The sequence below is a fragment of the Elaeis guineensis genome, chromosome 4, assembly GCF_000442705.2.
Source record: "Elaeis guineensis isolate ETL-2024a chromosome 4, EG11, whole genome shotgun sequence".
NCBI lineage: Eukaryota > Viridiplantae > Streptophyta > Magnoliopsida > Arecales > Arecaceae > Elaeis > Elaeis guineensis.
The window spans coordinates 136,351,893-136,372,011 of record NC_025996.2 but is presented as its reverse complement, the minus strand read 5'-3'; the positions used below and the strand labels follow the sequence as shown (position 1 = coordinate 136,372,011).

General features: G+C 37.3%; 1 protein-coding gene and 1 pseudogene across 1 annotated transcript; both read right to left on the bottom strand.

The window, feature by feature from the left end:
• Positions 1-1,406: 1,406 nt before the first annotated feature.
• Positions 1,407-5,428, bottom strand: LOC140857411 (uncharacterized). Its single transcript, XM_073256210.1, has 4 exons — positions 3,740-5,428; positions 2,760-3,236; positions 2,151-2,237; positions 1,407-2,102 (listed from the first exon to the last, which is right to left on the bottom strand). The coding sequence occupies exons 1-4, from the start codon at positions 5,426-5,428 to the stop codon at positions 1,407-1,409; spliced, it is 2,949 nt and encodes a 982-aa protein (XP_073112311.1).
• A 4,884-nt stretch (positions 5,429-10,312) lies between these two features.
• LOC109505735 (wall-associated receptor kinase 17-like) lies at positions 10,313-18,033 on the bottom strand (annotated as a pseudogene).
• Positions 18,034-20,119: the final 2,086 nt, after the last annotated feature.

The window sequence follows — 20,119 nt, the reverse complement described above, 5'->3', positions numbered from 1 at the left end:
CAAGTCAACATGCCAATTAACAGATAAATGATGCAGAAAAATTATAGAAAAACCTTAAAGAAAAAATGAAAAATACTTCTCTAATAAATATGAAAGCACCACGTGTGGTTTAAATATGGAGCAAAGAAGTCATTGAAGTCAACGGACAAGTCAATAGGCAAATCAATAGATAGACATGCAGAAAAATTATGGAAAAATCTTCAGAGAAAAGGAAAGAAACTTCTCCAATCAATATGACAGCACCATGCGTGGTTTAAATAAGAAGCAAACAAGTCATTGAAATCAACGGACAAGTAAACAGGCAAATCAACAGGTAAAGGATGCAGAAAAATTATGAAAATCAATATGAGAGCACCACATATGGTTTAAACATGAAGTAAAGAAGTCATTTTAAGTCAATGAGCAAGTCAACAGGCAAATCAACTGACAAACGATGCAGAAAAATAATGGAAAAATCTTCGAAAAAAAAAAACTTCTCTAATCAATATGAGAGCGTCATGCGCGGTTTGAACATAGAGCAAAGCAGTATTGAAGTCAACCAGCAAGTCGACATGCAAATCAACAAGCAAACGTTGCAGAAAAATTATGAAAAAAATTTTAGAAAAAAAGAAAAAAACTTCTGCAATCAATATGAGAGCGCTATGTATGGTTTAAACTTGGAGCAAAGAAGTCATTGGAGTCAATGGGCAAGTCAAAAGACAAACTGTTGACAAACAGAAGTATAAACAGAAGAATAGAAAAGAGGGTGAAAACGAAAATTTCAGAGGAAGAAGGATACATCTCTAGGACCAAATGGGCCCTTTTTATTAATTTTCATGGGCTCAATTTAGGAATTATACAAATATATTTTCCTCTAATTAGACGATTGTATTCCTAATCAGAGGGATTCAATTTAAGAATTATACAAATATATTTCCCTCTAATTAGATGATTGCATTCCTAATCAGAGAGATTCAATTTAGGAATTATACAAATATATTTCCCTCTAATTAGATGATTGCATTTCTAATCAGAGAAATTTACAGCTCATTTCAACACTCCCCCTCAAGATGGCCCATCTTGTCACGAATAAATGAAAAAGAAGGCACACTAAGACCTTTGGTCAAAATATCTGCTAGTTGACTAGCAGATCGCACATAAGGCATACAAATGATTCTGGCATCAAGCTTTTCCTTGATAAAATGTCAATCGATCTCGATATGCTTCGTCCGATCATGCTGTACTGGATTATTAGCAATATTGATTGCTGCCTTATTGTCACAATATAGCATAAGGGGCAATGACTGATAAAGGCCTAGATCCAATAACAAGATCCGCAACCATAAAATTTCACACACACCATGTGCCATAGCTCGATACTCTGCTTCAGCAGTAGATCGAGCAACTACATTCTGTTTCTTGCTTCGTCAAGTGACTAGATTACCTCCAACAAAAGTACAGTAACCTGAGGTAGAGCGACGGTCATCAAGTGATCCAGCCCAATCAGCATCTGTATAACACTCCACCCGTATGTTGCCATGATTAGAATAAAGTAAACCACGACCAGGACAGCTTTTGAGGTAACGAAGTATCCGTGTCACAGCATCCATATGAACTGAACGTGGATCATGCATAAACTGACTTACCACACTAACGGCGAATGCAATATCAGGCCGTGTATGAGATAGATAAATCAAATGTCCTACCAATCGTTGATAACGTTCTCGATCAATAGGAACATCAGTATCAGCTACTAGTCGGTGATTTTGTTCAATAGGAGTAGCAATAGGTCGACATCCTAACATACCGACTTCTGTAAGAAGATCTAGAATATATTTTCTTTGGGAGAGAAAAATTCCTTTTGAAGAACGAGCAACTTCTATCCCAAGAAAATATCGAAGATATCCAAGATCCTTCACCTCAAATGCCTGTGCTAGCTGAGCCTTCAAATGAGCTATCTCCTCAGAATCATCTCCTGTGACCACAATATCATCAACATAGACAATCAAAATAGCAATCTTACCCTTATTGTGCCGAAAGAAGAGTGTGTGATCTGCATTGCTTTGTTTATACCCCATCTGAATAATTGCTTGTCGGAAGCGATCGAACCAAGCACGAGGTGACTGCTTTAAACCATAAAGAGATCGTCGTAACTAGCATACTTTGCCCACTATTTGAGCAGTAGCAAATCCTGGAGGAACATCCATATATACTTCCTCCTGAAGTTCTCCATGAAGAAAAGCGTTCTTTACATCGAGCTGGAACAGATCCCATCCGAAATTAGCAGCACATGATATAAGGGTTCTAACAGAGTTCATTTTTGCAACAGGTGCAAAAGTTTCATCATAGTCGATGCCATAAGTCTGTGTATATCCTTTTGCTACCAAGCGAGCTTTGTACCGTTCAACAGTACCCTCAGGTGTCTGTTTAACTGTAAAAATCCATTTGCATCCTACAGTTTGTTTACCAGCTGGCAAAGGTACAAGTTTTCATATATTATTTTTTTCTAGTGCTTGCATTTCTTCAAGCATGGCGGCTTTCCACTTGGGATTTTCTTTAGCAACCTTCCAGTTCTCGGGTATGGAGACAGAGGACAAAGAAGCTATAAAACTCTGATAAGATGGAGAGAGAGACTCATAGGATACAAAGTTAGTGATGTCATGTTTGTACCCTACTCCATCCTTAAGTCGAGTAGGAATACCAGCATGACGAGTAGGCTTCCGTAAAGCAATAGGAACATTTAGATCATCATTATCTAATGTAAACTAGATGGGAGGTACAGGAGAATTACCATTAGTCGTAGAAGATGAAACCGTTGGGACAGGAGAGGAAGACCTGGAGACTGGAGAATGTGTAATAGACTCTGAGAGAGGAGATGAATCAGATAAAACAAGCTGTGAGAGAGTCTCAGATGCAGTTTCGGATGCTTCTCTTTGAGTGTCAGATGCTTCTCCTTGAGTGTCAGATGCACCATTTGTACCAACATCCACAGTAATAGGACTCCCTCCAGAAGACTCTCCCTCTCGACCAGTTCCAGAGATAACGGGAGAGGAAGAGGACACAGAAGATATATAGAATGGTTCAGACTCCCGAAATGTTACATCAATGCTGATAAACATCTTCCGCTCAGTCGGACACCAACATTTGTATCCTTTTTGAGTAGCTGAATATCCTACAAAAATGCACTTGAGGGCACGAGCGTCAAGCTTGCCAACCGAAGGTCGATGATCCCGAAGAAAACAAACACAACCAAATACCTTGGGGGGAATTATAAAAGAATTAGTTCCTTGCGGGCATTCAAGAGGAGTCTTGTAGTCCAAAGTTCGAAGTGGCATTTTCGGTTAATCAGATATGCTGCAGTTAATACTGCTTCTTCCCATAAGAATTTAGGAACATTCATAGAAAATATCAAACATCTTGTCACTTCAAGAAGGTGTCTATTCTTTCTTTCAACAACTCTATTTTGAGCCGGTGTGTCAACACACGTCGTTTGATGTATAATTCTATTATTATGTATATACTCCTCAAATTCTTTATTAAGATATTCTGTCCCATTGTCAGAGCGAAAAATCTTAAGAGTTGCTCCATATTGAGTATCAATCATTTTATGAAAATCTCTAAATGACTGAAATACTTCATTCTTATTTTTCAATAGATAAACCCAAGTGCAACGACTAAAACAATCAATAAAAGTGACGAACCACCGATGACCAGAAATAGCGGTGGTCCCACAGGGTCCCCATACATCAGAATGAACTACCTCAAACATTGTTTTACTACGTCGGCCTGAGTTTGGATAAGTACTTCTAGTGTGTTTAGCTAGTTCACAGGCATCACATACAAGCTTCTCTTTATATGTTTCAAAAACAGATGGAAATATACGAGCTAAGAGAGTAAATGAAAGATGACCAAGCCTGCGGTGTTGGAGCAACAGATCCTCCTTTTGTGAAGATGAAACAGTCAAACTGGTTTCTGAGTAGCCTTCAGACACTCCTCCCTCCAAATAGTAGAGCCCATTACGCATTTTGCCAGTCCCAAGTTTCCTCCCTGTCTTTGGTTCCTGAAAGACACAATGTGTTTTGAAAAAAGTTACGGCACAATCAAGATCATTTGTAATAGCACTAATGGATAGGAGATTTATAGGAAATCTTGGGACATGTAGAACAGATGATAAGGGTAATTCGAAAGTGCATTTGATAGATCCTTTTCCAGAAATAGGGGTAAAGGAGCCATCAGCAAGACGAACTTTATCATGACCGGAACAGGGAATATAAGATACAAAATCTCTAAAAGATCCAGTCATATGATTGGATGCTCCAGAATCAACAACCCATGGAAAAAAATTACTACAGTTAAGAGCATGAATTTGATCACTGATACCTATTTGGGCAAAATTACCCTGAGAACTGGCTGGTTGATTTGAAGAATCTTCTGTGGAAGTGCTGCTTTCAGAAATATTTACACCAGATCTGAATTTTTCCAAAAGTTGTATTTCTTCAACTGATAAATCTCCCATAGAAGAAAAATGAGCCTGATTATACTGACCTCGACCTCTACCAAAACGACCACCTCCACGACCACGGCCTCTATTTGGACGACCATGTAGCTCATAGCAGTAAGCTTTGATGTGGCCCGGCTTATGACAGTGGTCACAAATTTTAACCCCACGAGGTCGAGGCTGAGTTTCTTGAGCAGAATTAGGAGTAGAGCTTCCAAGAGTATTAGGCTGTACCACAAGTGCAGATCGTATAGCTGTGTTAATAGAAGAAGACATAGTGGTTAATCGAGTTTCTTCACTAAGAACCAAAGAAATAGTTTCATCAAGAGTTGGCCACTTCTGTGTACTAAGAATAGAAGAGCGTCGATACTCAAACTCTGGGTTTAGTCCATCCAAAAAATCCACAAGTCGCTGTCGCTCTATCCATTTGCGAAACTCATCAACATCACCAGGATGAGTAGGGGTAAAGGGATTATAAAAATCAAAATCGTTCCACAACCTTTTTAATTCTCCAACATACTCTATTACAGATCGGGAACCCTGATTAAGTCCTCGAAGCTCTCGCTGGATCTTATGGGCATGCATATTATTGCCTTTATAAGAATAAGTTGTGGCTACAGCCTGCCATAACTCATAAGCATTCGTTAGTGCCTCAACCGTATGAGCAACACTTGGTACCATAGAGGCAAGGAGCCATGCTACCACCCGAGAGTTATTAGAATTCCACTGTCTAACAGCTATCCCATCTCCTTCTGGCCTTTTTGTAGTACCACTTATAAACTCCTCAAGATTGTGAGAATCCAAAATTAGACGAACATGTCGCGTCCAACTTAAGTAGGTACCCGGCCCATCCAATTTGACCGGGTTAGTTTCTAGAGTGATCTTTGAAAACTCACTACCCGAGATACGAGATTCCATCATCCTAACCATTAACTTTTCTAAATCCTCCATGGTTAAAGGAGTTTTATCACCCATAAGAAAAAAACTTAAATGATCAAGTAAACAAGAACAATCTTGAGGGAGGAAATTGAAGTTTTCTCACCAACGATCTGAGATAAACTCAGATGATGAAAAAATATCGAATCTTTGCTTCCATGAAAGGTGCCTTGATAATATTCAGAAACTCCAAAACTGGACGCTCCATTGTTGTTCCAGAAAAAACAGCATCTACAATTGGAGACACATATGACAGCAGTAGAGGTTCTCCCTTTTTTTTTGTATTTAAAAAATACCTAATAAGGGATGAGAACCGTTTTCAACCCCGTAGTTCTTGAGTGAAAACGGTGGTGGCGTCGATGGCAGCGGCGGTAGCAGCGACAGCGGTGGCGATTGCAGTGGCGATGGCAGAGGCAGCGACAGCAGTGGCGGCGGCGACGATGGCTGCGGCAGCGGAGGCGGCGATCATAGTGGAGAAGGCTCAGGCAGCGGCGGTGGCGACGATGGCCGCGGCAGCGGAGGCGGCGATCATAGCAGAGGCGGTGATGAAGATGAAGGGATGCGAGAGAGAGAGAGAGTGAGAGATTTAACGAAAACGGAGAATGGCTTTCAAGGTTTGCAGGGATCCACAGAGAGAGTAGCGGTGATGGTTTGAAGGGGGAACAGATCCCACTCTGTTTGAGAGGAGAGATTTGAGTTGTAGACGATCGGCGGTTGAAGAGGCGGAACAGAGCACTCTGTTCCCTAAATAGGCTCTGATACCATGTTGACAAACAGAAGTATAAACAGAAGAATAGAAAAGAGGGTGAAGACAAAAATTTCAGAGGAAGAAGGATACATCTCTAGGACCAAATGGGCCCTTTTTATTAATTTTCATGGGCTCAATTTAGGAATTATACAAATATATTTCCCTCTAATTAGACGATTGTATTCCTAATTAGAGGGATTCAATTTAAGAATTATACTGTTAATGTGGCTTGAATTTTGGATATCTTTTATGGGCTCGATCTATGACCCAATCTGAAAAGCCCGCGTTGCGACCTGAATGAAATTTTCTGCCAATCTCGGTAGTTTTGTGAGAAGGTTTGGGAAATCAAAGTGCGGCTAGGGTTTGGAGAGTTCTTGAGTGATTGTATCTCTCTTTTCATCATAGTGGAATTTTTCTCTCGTGTCTTGCCCGTGGACGTAGGCTTTTCAGCCGAACCACGTAAATCCTGTGTTTGTTTTTCTTTCTCTTCTCTATTTTGTGTGATTGTACGAATCTGTGTGTGCCCTATATTTGTGCTTGCTATAACATATACAAATATATTTTTCTCTAATTAGACGATTGCATTTCTAATCAGAGGGATTCAATTTAGGAATTATACAAATATATTTTCTTCTAATTAGATGATTGCATTCCTAATCAGAGGGATTTACAGCTCATTTCAACACAAACGATGCAGAAAGACTATGGAAAAGGGTGCAATATGGGGATAAAATCAAAAGCGACAACGACCAGTTTGACTTCAATTCTTGCCATGTCCAAAAAAAAAAATTGACAGCCGCTCCAAATAAAAACGTACAAGCGTGCTAATTTCTTGTTTTCCTACAAATGCGTTGGTTACTTTGAAGCGGTCTTAAGGAAAGGTCTTAGCCATCGTAGTTGATTGTGCGATTGGATTCTTCAAACCAGTTGATCGGCCCCTCCTCACAATTGTTGGAGGAAATAGCAGAGTAATGGAAGAAAAACAAAGTAATCTGGCAATATCTAGAAGTAGAGACAATTTCTAGCTTACAATTGCTCATCCCATGCTCCCTTATCGAAGGAGTCAGTGTCCACATGACAGCAGCATAAAGTAGTAGAAGGGATATGACACTAAGAACCCTCGAAGCAACCAGAGGCAGACAATGAGGTTATTGTATCAATGAATCCAATCACTTGAGATTCACATGAAGGTTCTTGCTAGGGATATGACAGACCCATTTAATCAATAGGATCACCTAGTATCCTTATATCAGTGGGATCACCTACTGAATTTATGGTATCATTAAAGAGTTACATATGGTCATGCTCACATAGGAGGAGATTTGAGCATATCTTGATAGGTTTAAGAATGGGAGGGGCCTCTATAGAATCATTATTACAAAAAACAAAGCGCAAAAGAATGATTAGTGGCATTAGGCTGTCAAGATACTTTGATTGGAGGGGATTTAGGGAAAAGAAGAAAATCTTGGCTCATAGATGGAGTCTAGTGGGGTATATACATTTTGATTCTGTAAGTTACGAGGAACTACAAATTTTTCTAGAATCATATAATAGATGCATAACTAAAAAAATATGATAAGTGCAAATATTTTATGTTTTAGTTATTATTGTTACTTTATTATAAGTTGTAATTGCTTAGGAATTTGTATCATATGTAACATGATATTTTTGGATAAGAAAATGATCAGGAAAATTACTTGACCTAACTTCTCCCAATTGAGAAAACAAAAGACTGGTCCTCTACAAAGTAGGAGAATTCTAGCAGAAATGTGACAAAATGATTAGAAAATAATATTTTTTTTAAAAAAAGAAATACCCTAAGACACTTCCTTAGTGGCTACCTTGTAATCTGTTGCATGTTTTCTTCACATCTACCTCACGTTTTTGGAAGTATTTGTTACCATTGATTTTTCAATTAGCATCAACATATTATTTAATAACATGTTTCCTATGGTGGCAACTATGATCCAAAAAGTTAAAATGTTCAACATTCTATTCTATAATTGAATCAAGATATTAGAAGAACTTGGCAACTTGCATACATGCATGAGCTATTTGGCAATCATACTACATAATACGCAATTGATACAATAAAGTTTGAAGGCTTCACCTCTTCTTGTGTACTAATAGTGGAAGCCTGGAGAATCTATAAAAACACATTTAGGAGTGTTCTGGCATCATTAAAAACCTACGCTTAGGAGCTCAATGGAGCCTCAAAAGCCAATTGTTTTTGCTAAAGAGCTTCCTGGTGGTGTAAAGTAGTGGGCTCGGATGAAGAAATTGGAGGCGCTTTCTCCATGCCCGTGTGGCATGGGTCCTGCCAGGCTCGGATGAAGAAATTAGTTTTATTTCGAGCTTCTACCCAAGCATAGGCATACATTAATGTTAATGCCTTAAAAGACACTTTGATAGTTGAGAAAAATTATGGCTTTTTTCTGTAGATTCTGTCCTCTTGAAGGATTTATTTTATTCCCTTGGTTTTCTCTAGGTTAATTTTAATGATAGCATTGTGCTGCATAGAGCTGATTTAGGTGGAGCTAGCTTTGTTATAACGAGCTCTAATGAAGGTTTAGTAGAAGCTCTAGTGGAGTTTTGGTTGTGGTAGTGGGGGGTTATTTGGTTGATGCTATAGTGTCGATAGTAGAACTTTGTACTGCATGGGAAGGTATATCATGTACTTCGAGAATTTCGAAGGCAACTCCCATTATTCTTGAAGAAGATTCTTTGGTAGTTGTTAAATAGTTGGTGGGATCCATACCTTTTAAGATTGATTTTCATCCACTTTTATATGATTGTTAGAAAATGATGATAGCTCTATAATATTTTGAAGTTAAACATGTTTATAAAGAGGCAAATATTACTGTGGATTGAAAAGTTAGGTGCATGAATTAGTGGATGGTTTTTCTTTAAAAGAATAGAAACTTCTTATTTTATATCGACTATGAGATCTATCCTGTTAATTATAACAATCCATATTTTTAGAAGTTTTATAATTAGGTTTCTTACATATATTATCCTATAAATATGATTTATTATATATTTATTCTCCAAAAATTACTATTTGCATATATAGCTCTCAGATCACCTTGTTTTTCCATTGATACATCTCCTATTAGATTTTTAACTAACAATATTAAAATTATCATTTTAAATCTAAAAGGCATTATTACCCTTCTGCATTAATACTCTTAAAATTTAACATGTAGTTTATATTGTAAAGATTTATTTTTCTGATAATATTTTTGGATAATAAATTTGTTTATACTTAAAGCAGCTATCTATTAATACCATCAGTCAAATCTTATGAGAGGGGTATTCCTACAAAAATAAGATTTGAGGATATATATGCAAATAGTCAATTTTGAAGGATAAATAGGTAGTAAGTAATATATGCAAGAGTACATTTGTAAAATTCTATATTATTTAAAAGTATTACTTTGGTATATTTTATTTGTTCTATTTCCTTCATGCTTTCAAATGGTCTATATTTGACCTTTTAATCAATGTAACAAAAACTATCCTCTAGAAGTACAAGCAAACATGCAATTAGTCTTCAACAAGCACTAAGAACTTTTGAAGCAATGAAAAATATTGAACACTTACAAGTCATACAAGTAGGAAATTAATAAAGTTTTGTACTATTGTGACGGTTCACTTCAACAAGAATGAGCCAAGATAGTGGAGAGGCCGATTTTTCCTCAAAAAAGGGAGCCATAAATTCATCAAAGGCACTAAAGGTGCCTATTAATCAGCTAACTTCAAGGAAGATCACTTATGAGGAGATGGTGTGGATTGAAGAGCAATCTGAACATGGCGAGCAAGAGGAGTCGGGTAATGAATCTCAAGACCATGTCAAGGAGGAGTAAAAGAAGTCTTGGTTTCAAGTGGTATATTTAATATATATAGTACATGTCACCAAATATGTCGTGGATAAATCCAAATACTCAATAGTACATAACTACATCAATATGTAGCTAGATCACTATTTTTTATCGCATAGTTCTTTAGTGATACAATATGTAGAGATGGCAGTAAAATGCAAAGTTCAAGGAACAACTTGATCAATATCTACTTCAGAAACTAGGGAGCATCAGTAGCATAGAGAAAATCTCAACAACTCTCTACAAAAAGAGTGGTTTCTCATCAATCCATCACCTTGGGAGATCCATGGAAGCTAACATATCACCTTCTAAACTATATTGTGTGGTTGCCTCCTTGATAATGCATCCACTTGATGGTCCAATCCCACCTAGCAAGTGCTTTGTCTCCTCGAGATTTTAGGGAGCTAGCTGCTGCTTATGAAACCTCCTTAGCCCTTCTAACTCCATGGCAACTTCTTTCATGGTTAGTCTTTCTTCTCTTTTCAAATTTAAATACCTCTTAGTAAGTTGTGTAACGACAAAGAGTTGCTCCATTCCAACTTTCTCTAAAATTTGAGGCTCTATCAATTGAAGGAGGTGCTGCTCATCAAACATCAATGTAAAAGATGTAGCTAGATTCCTCTGACCTTCTAATCTAGCAAAAGATACTGGAGTCTCCCTAGTTAATAGCTTTGCAAGAACTACCCCGAAGCTATAGACATCACTCTTCTCTGTTAACTGGCTTGTGTGGAAGTACTTTGGATCCAAGTAACCCAATGTCCCTTGCACAAGAGTGGTTATATGTGTTTGATCAAATGAGACTGACCTCGAAGCTTTGAAGTCTGATACTTTAGCTTTATAATTTTCATCTAACAGTATGTTTGTGGACCTAATATCTCTGTGAATGATTGATACTGAAGCAGTTGAGTGCAGATATGCCAACGCTCCAACAGCTTCTACAGCTATCTTGAGACGAACGTCCTATGGCATTGAGAAATCATGACTTTGACTATGGATATGGTGGAAAAGGGTTCCATTGGATATGAACTCATATACAAGCAATGAAACTTGGGTCTCTAAACACCAGCCTAAGAGTCTGACAATATTCCTATGATTGATTTGAGAAAGAATGATGATCTCATTGATGAATTGCTCGATTTGGCTCTCATCAATAAATTTGGACTTCTTGATGGCCACAACTTCCTGGCTTGGCAAAACACACTTGTATACAGTATCATATCCACCACGACTAAGGATTTGGCTTTTGTTGAAGTTGCTGGTTGCCTTTTCTAGTTCCTCTATACTAAAGATCTTAAATGTTGCATTAGAATTTTGACTTAAGATTTGTTGCCGTAGAAATAAGCCTCCATTTTTTTGAAAGAACTTGGCTTTCATCTTGATTAGTTTTCTTTTGTTGGAAAGCCAGTATAACCACAAACTTCCAGTGATAATAAACGGGAGGCTTAGCCCCACTCTTGCATATAAACAGTAGGAAGTTTAGTTTTGAAATTCTTTGTTGATGGAAGTTCTTTTCGGCAAGGGCAGGAGATGGTTTTATTGCTAAGCTTTAAAACTTTAAACACTAACAGAAATTATATCACTCCAGTTGTAGCTTTGGTTGTTCAAAAAAAATGAAAGAACTATATATACCTCTCCATGGCATCACCTTGATTATCAAAAATTTGATTTCAAGCAAATATTTCATCACATTTCTGTAGGACCAATCAAATTCTATTCTTGTAAAAACTAATAACTTGCTTGAAACATTTCGTTAACAAATTCTAGGCTGCCCATTCATTGGATGGTGGGGGTTTTGTGGTTCTGTAAACTATTGTTATGTTTTCTATTATAGCATTGCTCCACTGTGTTACCACAAAAAAAAAAAAAAAAAAAAACAATGACATAAATGTGCCTCTCAGTGCAAAATAATTTTGAAAAATGTTTTGAGAGATAAAATGTAATCATAGAGTTGAGGCGTGCCATGTGAGCAGCTTCAAATTAATGACCACACCACATCTGATGTATAAGGTATGGTGGTAAAATTATCTTGATAGAGCATTTTCTTTTCAATAGAAATTTGATAATTTTTACAAGGATGATCTGTTTGTACGTCAAGCATTTCCTCTGATGGCCTTGTTGATTAGGTTTTTCTTCTTTTATTATTTGAAGGTGGGTCCCATGCACTTCACAATTCAAAATCGAGATTAAGTGGGCAATGGAAGGAAGGCTTTCAGAAAGATTGTTAGGGGATCATCAACTATCATGTTTCCTTGACTCTTCCAATTGGCTGAAAAAAGAACATCATGAAATAGGATTATGTTTCTAAGGATGCTAGCTCTATGAGACTGGGGCAATAGTTAGATATTTGTTTGATGAATAGGAGTAGGAGGCAACCTCATATTCTAAGTCTTGGTCAGCTGAATAATCAAGAAGATTGGGTCTCATGGATGTGGAATAGTTCTAGTTGCTTCTCTACAAAGGGCTATTGTATTTTTTTCACGATAGGAGTCCTTTCTCCCTTTAAATAGATTGTTCTACTCAAGTATCTCTTTGGGATGAATTCCTAGCATGTTTTCATACGTCATCTTTCGAGAAATATTTAGAAGAATATTGTTAAAATCAGACATTTACATGGATGGACTCAAGAGTATATAAGTACTACTGGAGTTCTTAACCTATTAGATCTAGGAGTATTATTCCTTACCAATATTTAAGAGACCTTTCTCTCTCATTTTCTCCCATCTCTCTCCTCCCTTTCTCTTTCTTTTTATGAAAAGGCATAGATATTACACATGTTAAAATTAGTTTATTTATTAATAATACATAATGGAAAGGATTTTGATGTCAATTTTATGCAATCGTTCTCAAAGCCGACCTCACCATAATAGAACAATAAAAATGCCAACATCCGTGTGCCCCCCATCCTAATTTCCCCATGTCCCACCAAGGGATTGGAGGGGAAATAAAAAAAAAGGAAAAATTCAATTCCCCTACCCCTCTCTTGCCCGAGCTCCACCAATAAAAATAAAAGAAAAATAAAATTGATATGCATATAGAGGACTCCACTCTTATCATAATTGAAACTTAATCGGATGCATCCCTATCCTTTGAGTTCCGCTCCCCATTGATTCATTGACTCTACTCTACTTTTTTCTCTCTCTCTTTGAGCCCAAGAATAGTAGGTGGAAAAGAGTAGTAGAGCAAGAAGAGGATTTATGTGGGACTAGAGAAATTAGACTAAGCAGGAACTAGAGTCTTTATTCCAGAACTGACAAAGTTCCTACCGGCATAGTCTCACTCTAGTTTTTGAAAATTAGAACTTACCTTGGAGGATCCCTAGCCCTTCATTTATAGAGGAACTGATGAGAGGCCGTTACAGAGTTTGTTAGACCGTTAGAGGAGTTTGTTAGGCGATTAAAGCCAGCTATAAGTAAGTCAGAGTATAGCTGTATGTATTAGCTGGAAATGAGATTATACTTAGCTATACCTGACAGCTTATACTTAGTTATATTCAAGAGCTGTGCATGAGATCGTGGCCAGCTGTATAAGAGATCATAGCCAACTACAGCTTAGTTGTAGAGATTGTAGATAAACTCCACAGAATAAGTGTTGTAGATAATATAGTAGTTGACATCGGCCATTGATCGATGTGCTTCAATGTAGATCGGTTAATAGCTTATCTGAAGCTCCCGATATTTCAGATATCAGAATTGCCGATGTGTACTCATTTACGTAGGTAAAAGATTGATTTGAGTCGATCACCAATTCACTGCAATCTTGTGCTTTGAGATAAATATTTTGGTGATCGCACATGATGATGCCATGTGGCTTGAGGTCGGTTTGATGTACCAACAACAATGTTTGAAAAAACCATAATCATAGAGTTGAGGCATGCCATGCAAGCAACTTTAGATGATAACACCACATTGTGTATAAGGATATGATAGTAAAATTACCTTGATAGATCATTTTTTTTTGACAAAAAATTGATATTTTTTACAAAGATAACCTGTTTGTCAATTATGGCCTTGTTGATTAGGTTTTTTCTTCCGTTATTGTTTGAAGGAGGTTCTATGCACTTCACAATCAACCAAGATAAAGTGGGAAGTGGAAGGAAGACTTGCCGAAAGATGGCTGGGGATCATCGACTGTCATGTTTCTTTGGTTCTGCCAATTGGCTTAAATAAGAATAACATGAAGCAGGATCATGCTTCTAGGGATGCTAGCTCTATGAGACTAGGGCAAGATTTAGATATTTGCTCAATGAAGAGGAGCAGGAGGCAATGACATATTCCAAGTCTTGATCATCTGAGTAATTAAGAAGATAGGGTCTTATGGAAGTGGAATATTGGTTGCTTCTCTACAAAGGGCTACCATAATTTTTTTATGTCACGGGTCCTTTCTCCCTTTAAATAGATTGTTCTACTCAAGTATCTCTTTGGGCTGAACTCCTGGCATGTTTTTGTATGTCAACTTTCTGTAAATATTTGAAAGAATATTGTTAAGATCAAATATTTAGATGGATGGGCGCCCAAGAGTATACAAGTACAATTAGAGTCCTTAACCTCTAGGATATAGGAGTATTATTCCTCAACAAATATTTAGGAGTCCTTTCTCCCTTCTTTTTTTTTTCCCTATCTCTCTCTTCTCTTTCTCTCTCTTTTTATGAAAAGGCATATGTATTACGCAAGCTAAAATTAGTCTATTTATTAATGATATACAATGGAAAAGATTTTGGTGTCAATTTTATACAACCGGTCTCAAAGCTTGAGGTTGGCCTCATCATAATAGAATAGTGAAATGCCAACCTCCATGTAGATCATAATAGAATAGTGAAACATAATAGAATAGTGAAATGTCTCAAAACTATCCTTTGAGTTCAACTTCCCCTTAGGCTACTCTACTTTCTACTCTACTTTTTCCTCTCTATCTCCCACGACACCCCCCCGGCCGCCCCCCACCTCCCCAACTCCTCTATAAATGATAATTTAAAATCTAACAGAATGGGTATTGTTATACAAATAGTATAATATTAGGGATATACATATGTAAATAATATTTTTTAGAAGACATGTATGTAACAAATTACACACACACACACACACATATATATATATATATGAGACCAAAAGAAAAAAAATAAATTCTTAATTTGATTACTTGAAGGATCAAATCAGATTAATTAGGCCCGCACTAGGTTGAATCTGACCCAACTTGGTAGATGCACAAGTCAATGAGTTTGTGACATGGTTGCGACACAGATTCCACATGGGGGAGTGGATCATGGCAAAATGTGGAGAATTTCTAGCAGTTAACGTTAGAACAAATAAATTATAAATAAAAACCTATAAGTCTAGCTTCCCTTTACTAATAAGCAAATTTGAATATGTTACCCAAAACAGGCTCCAATGGCACCATATCCTTTTCTTTTGATGAAACCGTTGGCCCTCTACTTGTGCAACCGCTTCCTTGCTTTCTACCGTCTCCATGTTTGCCAAGTGGACGGGTGCAAGAAACACTGCCTGGCTCGTTGATGCATAATCCAACACAAGGATTGAGCTCTGGATCCTTGCATTCCATGGTATCCTTGGCTACAATTGCAGCCGTATCCGACTCCATCATTTGAATTGTAGCAGTGGCTATTCTCCTTGCAAGCATAGCTTTACATGTTCCTTTTCGCTTTTGTACATGTTGTGTTCCCAATAGCCCATTCCAACGTCATCAGGTAAAGATCTTGAGAAACTTGATTGTCCTCTGCAACATTCTTTAGCATCTCACTCGAGAATGTGAAGTTGTTTTGCTTAACAGAGAAGGCCTGGCTGCACCGAGAAATTTCGGTCGCATCGGAGACTTTGTTTGTGAGGGTATGAAGAAATTGGAACCACATCATGAAGCTCTTGAGACCTTTAGGTACGGAGGATTGACAACAGCCCAAGCCAGAGCATGATCCATTGATAACATCGCCAACAGAGTCGCAGAAGGATACACAAGCACTTGTTGAGTTACTACTAGGAAGCCCTTGGATCATTTTCACACCGTTACAACCGACTATTCTCAGCATGTTCTCGGAGTTCACTGTGTCGGCTATTGTGTAGGGGGTTCCCTCCAGGTTGATCCAGTCAGACCCTGGTTCAAGATTCCGATCGCAGTGATGACAAAAGGCACCAGCATAGATGCTTAGATTGCCTTGCAGCAGTGAGATGTCTTCAATCTTGTAAGAATTATCGCCCAATCGCAAAATTGGAGAAGTGCCATTACAGCTTATTTCAAAATTTTTTGTTATGTAGCTCTAAAATTGTAAGCTAAGTTTTCTATTTTATCGTATGGTATATTTGTCAATGGTATTAATCTGACAGAATAATCTAAATTATATTGATTTTATAGAATCAAGTCAAGAAGGAAAGAAACGATAGAATCAATCTAAGATTTCAATAATTAAAGGTCAACTATGATCTCAGCAATTAAGAAAATCTATCAAGAAAATCAATCACATCAGCAGTACGATTTTGGCAATTAAAAAAAATCTATTAAGAGAATTGGTCATAATCAATAGTACTATTTTTTGAATATTTCTTTCTGATTTCTCTTTCTTTATTATATATATTCTCATTCTACACTACCATTTATAAGAAAGCAAGAGAGCAAGAGTTTTAGGCTTGAGAGCTTCTCTTTTGTGTGAGATTTAGGTGTATTGAAATTTTGAGTTTGGGAGATAACTATTTATTTTTATACTCTATTTTATTATAGTGAAATTTTTTTACTCTATCCTCACCTATAGAATAGGCACACTGCCGAACCACATAAATTACCGTGTCAGTGTATTTTTTTTCTTCTCTCTTTCTCATATCTTTCATAACAAACTGGTATCAGAGCTAGTTTCGTGAGATCAATTGCTATAGCTTTTTCGTTATTTGATATTGAGAAGTTTGATAGTATTGGCAATTTTAATTTATGGCAAATTAAGATGCGTGCAGTCCTAATACAGAAGGGCTTGAAAAAGGTACTGATAGGAAAAGAGAAAATGCCCAGTAATTTGATAGAAGAGCAGAAAGAGGAGATGGATGATAAAGCTTTGACAGTGATCCACTTGTGTCTGTCTGATGGGGTTTTGCGAGAGGTGTTTTCAAAGAAGACAGCTACTAACTTGTGGTTGAAGATGGAATCTTTGTACATGATAAAGTCTCTTACCAATAAGTTATATTTGAAGCACCGTTTATGCATACTGTGCATGGCTGAAAGTACATCCATGAAAACTCATGTTGATGAATTTAATTCTATTATTACAGATTTAAAGTCTATTGATATTAATATTGAAGAGGAAGATGAGACCCTATTATTATTGTACCTCTCTCTTATAAGCATTTTAGAGAAACTTTTCTTTTTGGTAGAGAAACTATATCCTTAGAAGATGTTAAAGCTGCATTATTTTTTAAAGAGCTACTTGAAAAGCATATGTCTGGGAGTGTTACTGAAGGACAGGGTGATGCTTTAGTTGCTAGGAGAAGATCTAATGATAGGGGTTCCGGTAATAGTAGCTAGAAGCATAGGTTTAAGTTAAAAAATAAAAACTTGACTTGTCATTACTGTAAAAAAAAGGAACATATTAAATCTGAATGTTATAAATTAAAAAATAAGGAACAGAATAACAAGCAAGATCAGGGTCAGAAAAAGATTGAAAAATAGGCAAAAGCTAATGTTGTGGGAGAAGATTTTGATGATGCTGCCTATGTTCTTGCTGCAACCAATGATGCTTATTTTAGAAACAACTGACTCATAGATTCGGCTTGTTCTTTCCACATATATTTCAATAGGGACTAGTTCTCTACCTATGAGACTGTGAGCAGCGGAGTTGTCCTAATGGGCAACAATACAGTTTGTAAAATTATAGGGATGGGAACATTTGTACAGGTCAGTGGAAATGATGAGTTCTTTGCCTTCGAGATGTATGCACCGAATGGTGCTGCCAAGCATAATAGCAGCAGCCCAAGAATCAGTAACAACCTGAAAATCATGAGTTTGATTGACCTCTCTAGCTGCTCCCCTCCCCAGCAAGATTAATGTTTGTGGATCCCCACTCAACGGCAACCTTGTTAGAAGGCAGAGACAAAATCAAGGAGCGCCATCTATTGTTTATCCTATTCGATTCGTAGGTTTAGGATAGTTCTAAAAAAAAATCCTAATTTTCATTTTTTGAAAAAGCTAAAAATCCATGACCTACATAGATTTTTTTTTTCATAAAATATAAAAATTTTATTCCCATGATAATGGCACTTTCCAATCTCTTTCTTTTAAAAAGTCTAATTAAGCAAAAGAGGTTTCTTCATTTTCTCGTTAACCACACTTCCCTCTCTTCTTCCTACAAATCAAATGAGTCCTAAAAACTCTAGAAGCAACCAAAAGTAGATGATGAGGTCATTGGATCAGTGAATCAAATCACTTGCAATTCATATGAAAGTTCTTACAAAGGATGCATATGACGGACCCATTGAATCGATGGTATCACTTACTCTTGCTAAGGATACAATAGACCTATTGAATTTATGGTGGTATCATTAGGGAGTTACATGTGGTCACGCTCACATGGGAGGAGATTCGAGCATAGCTTGATAGAATCACTGTAACAAAAAGCAAAGCACAAAGGAACGACATGTGGCTTTAGGCTTTCTAGATACTTTGATTGGAGGGGATTCAGGGAAAGCGAGAAAGTTAGTCTTGGTGCATACATGGTGTCAAGTGGGTATACACATTTTGATTCTATAAGCACGAGGAACTGCAAATTTTTCTAGAATCATACAATAGATGCATAACTAAAAAATATGATAAGTGCATATATTTTATTTTTAGATATTATTGTTAGTTTATTATAAGTTGCAATTGCTGAGGAATCTACCTCATATACCACATGATACTTTTGGATGAGAAAATGATCAGAAAAATGACTTGATCTAACCTCTCCAAAATGAGAAAACAAAAGACATGCTCCAGAAAGTGGGAGAAGTCAAGCAGAAATGTGATGAGCCAATTTCTTAGTGGTTACCTTGTAATCTCTTGCACGTTCTCTTTACATCTACCTCACATTTGTGGAAGTATTTGTTACCACTGATTTTTAAATTAACATCGACATATTATGTCCTAACCTGTTTCCTATGGTGGCAATCATGATCCAAAATGTTAAACAGTTCTACATTCTATTCTATAATTGAATCAACATATTAGAAGAACTCGGCAACGGCATACACGCATGACCCATTTGGCAATCATACTATATAGCATGCAATTGATACAATAGAAAGTTTGAAGGCATCACCTCTTCTTGTGTACTAACAGTGGAAGCTAGAGAATCTATAGAAACACGGTTTTGGAGTGGTCTGGCATCATTAAAATCCTAATCTTAATTAGGAGCACAATGGAGCGTCAAAAGCCAATTGTTTTTGCTAAAAAGCTTCCCGGTGGTGTAAAATAGTGGGTGGAGGCGCTTGCTCCTTGCCCGTGTGGCGCGGGTCCTGCCATGGGTCCCACTTTTGGTGAAGATACTGTCCTTTTTTTTTTTTTTTTTTTTGAGGAAAGTTCGATGGGGTTACTCATGAGAATATTATAGTCACATATGAAACCAAGTAAAAAGCTTGAAGATTGAGTGGGTGTTTAATTTCTTTCAAGGATCTCAGAATTTTTGAGCCCCACAATAGTGAGTTCCAAAAGGTGGAGGTGGTGGAAGAGTGGAAATAGACTCCCATCACCCTACTTGGTCCATCATTTTTGAATGCAAAGGAGGCAGAAGTGCCACCTGAAATTTATTAAAGGGAAGAAGAACTACTTACAAGTGCCAACAGCAGTGCTGTCTAATTGCAAAGAAAATTCAGCAAATCGCCATTAGGCTGATCGGCTTGGCAATAGCAATCCTCAATCCAGCCGATCACTTCAGTGTTCAGCAAATTTCTTGTGGAAACAGGGTTTAGGAGCAACAGCAATCAACAGAGATGGTCTGTGGCAGCACTGATGATTTTAGATCATACCGTATTCTTTGTTGACCTTGCATTATCGTCTTCGAACCCAACTGCTCCCAGAACCTGAAAGAGTGCGGAGTCCTTTGTAACATGG

What these genes read in the sequence shown, in the direction of transcription:
- LOC140857411 (XM_073256210.1), bottom strand. Translation starts at nt 5,428, where the DNA reads ATGGAGGATTTAGAAAAGTTAATGGTTAGGATGATGGAATCTCGTATC. An exon ending in GTAGTAAAACAATGTTTGAG is followed by an intron (nt 3,237 to 3,739) that starts GTAGTTCATTCT and finishes ATTCCCCCCAAG; the next exon opens with GTATTTGGTTGTGTTTGTTT. An exon ending in CGACTAATGGTAATTCTCCT is followed by an intron (nt 2,238 to 2,759) that starts GTACCTCCCATC and finishes GATCTGTTCCAG; the next exon opens with CTCGATGTAAAGAACGCTTT.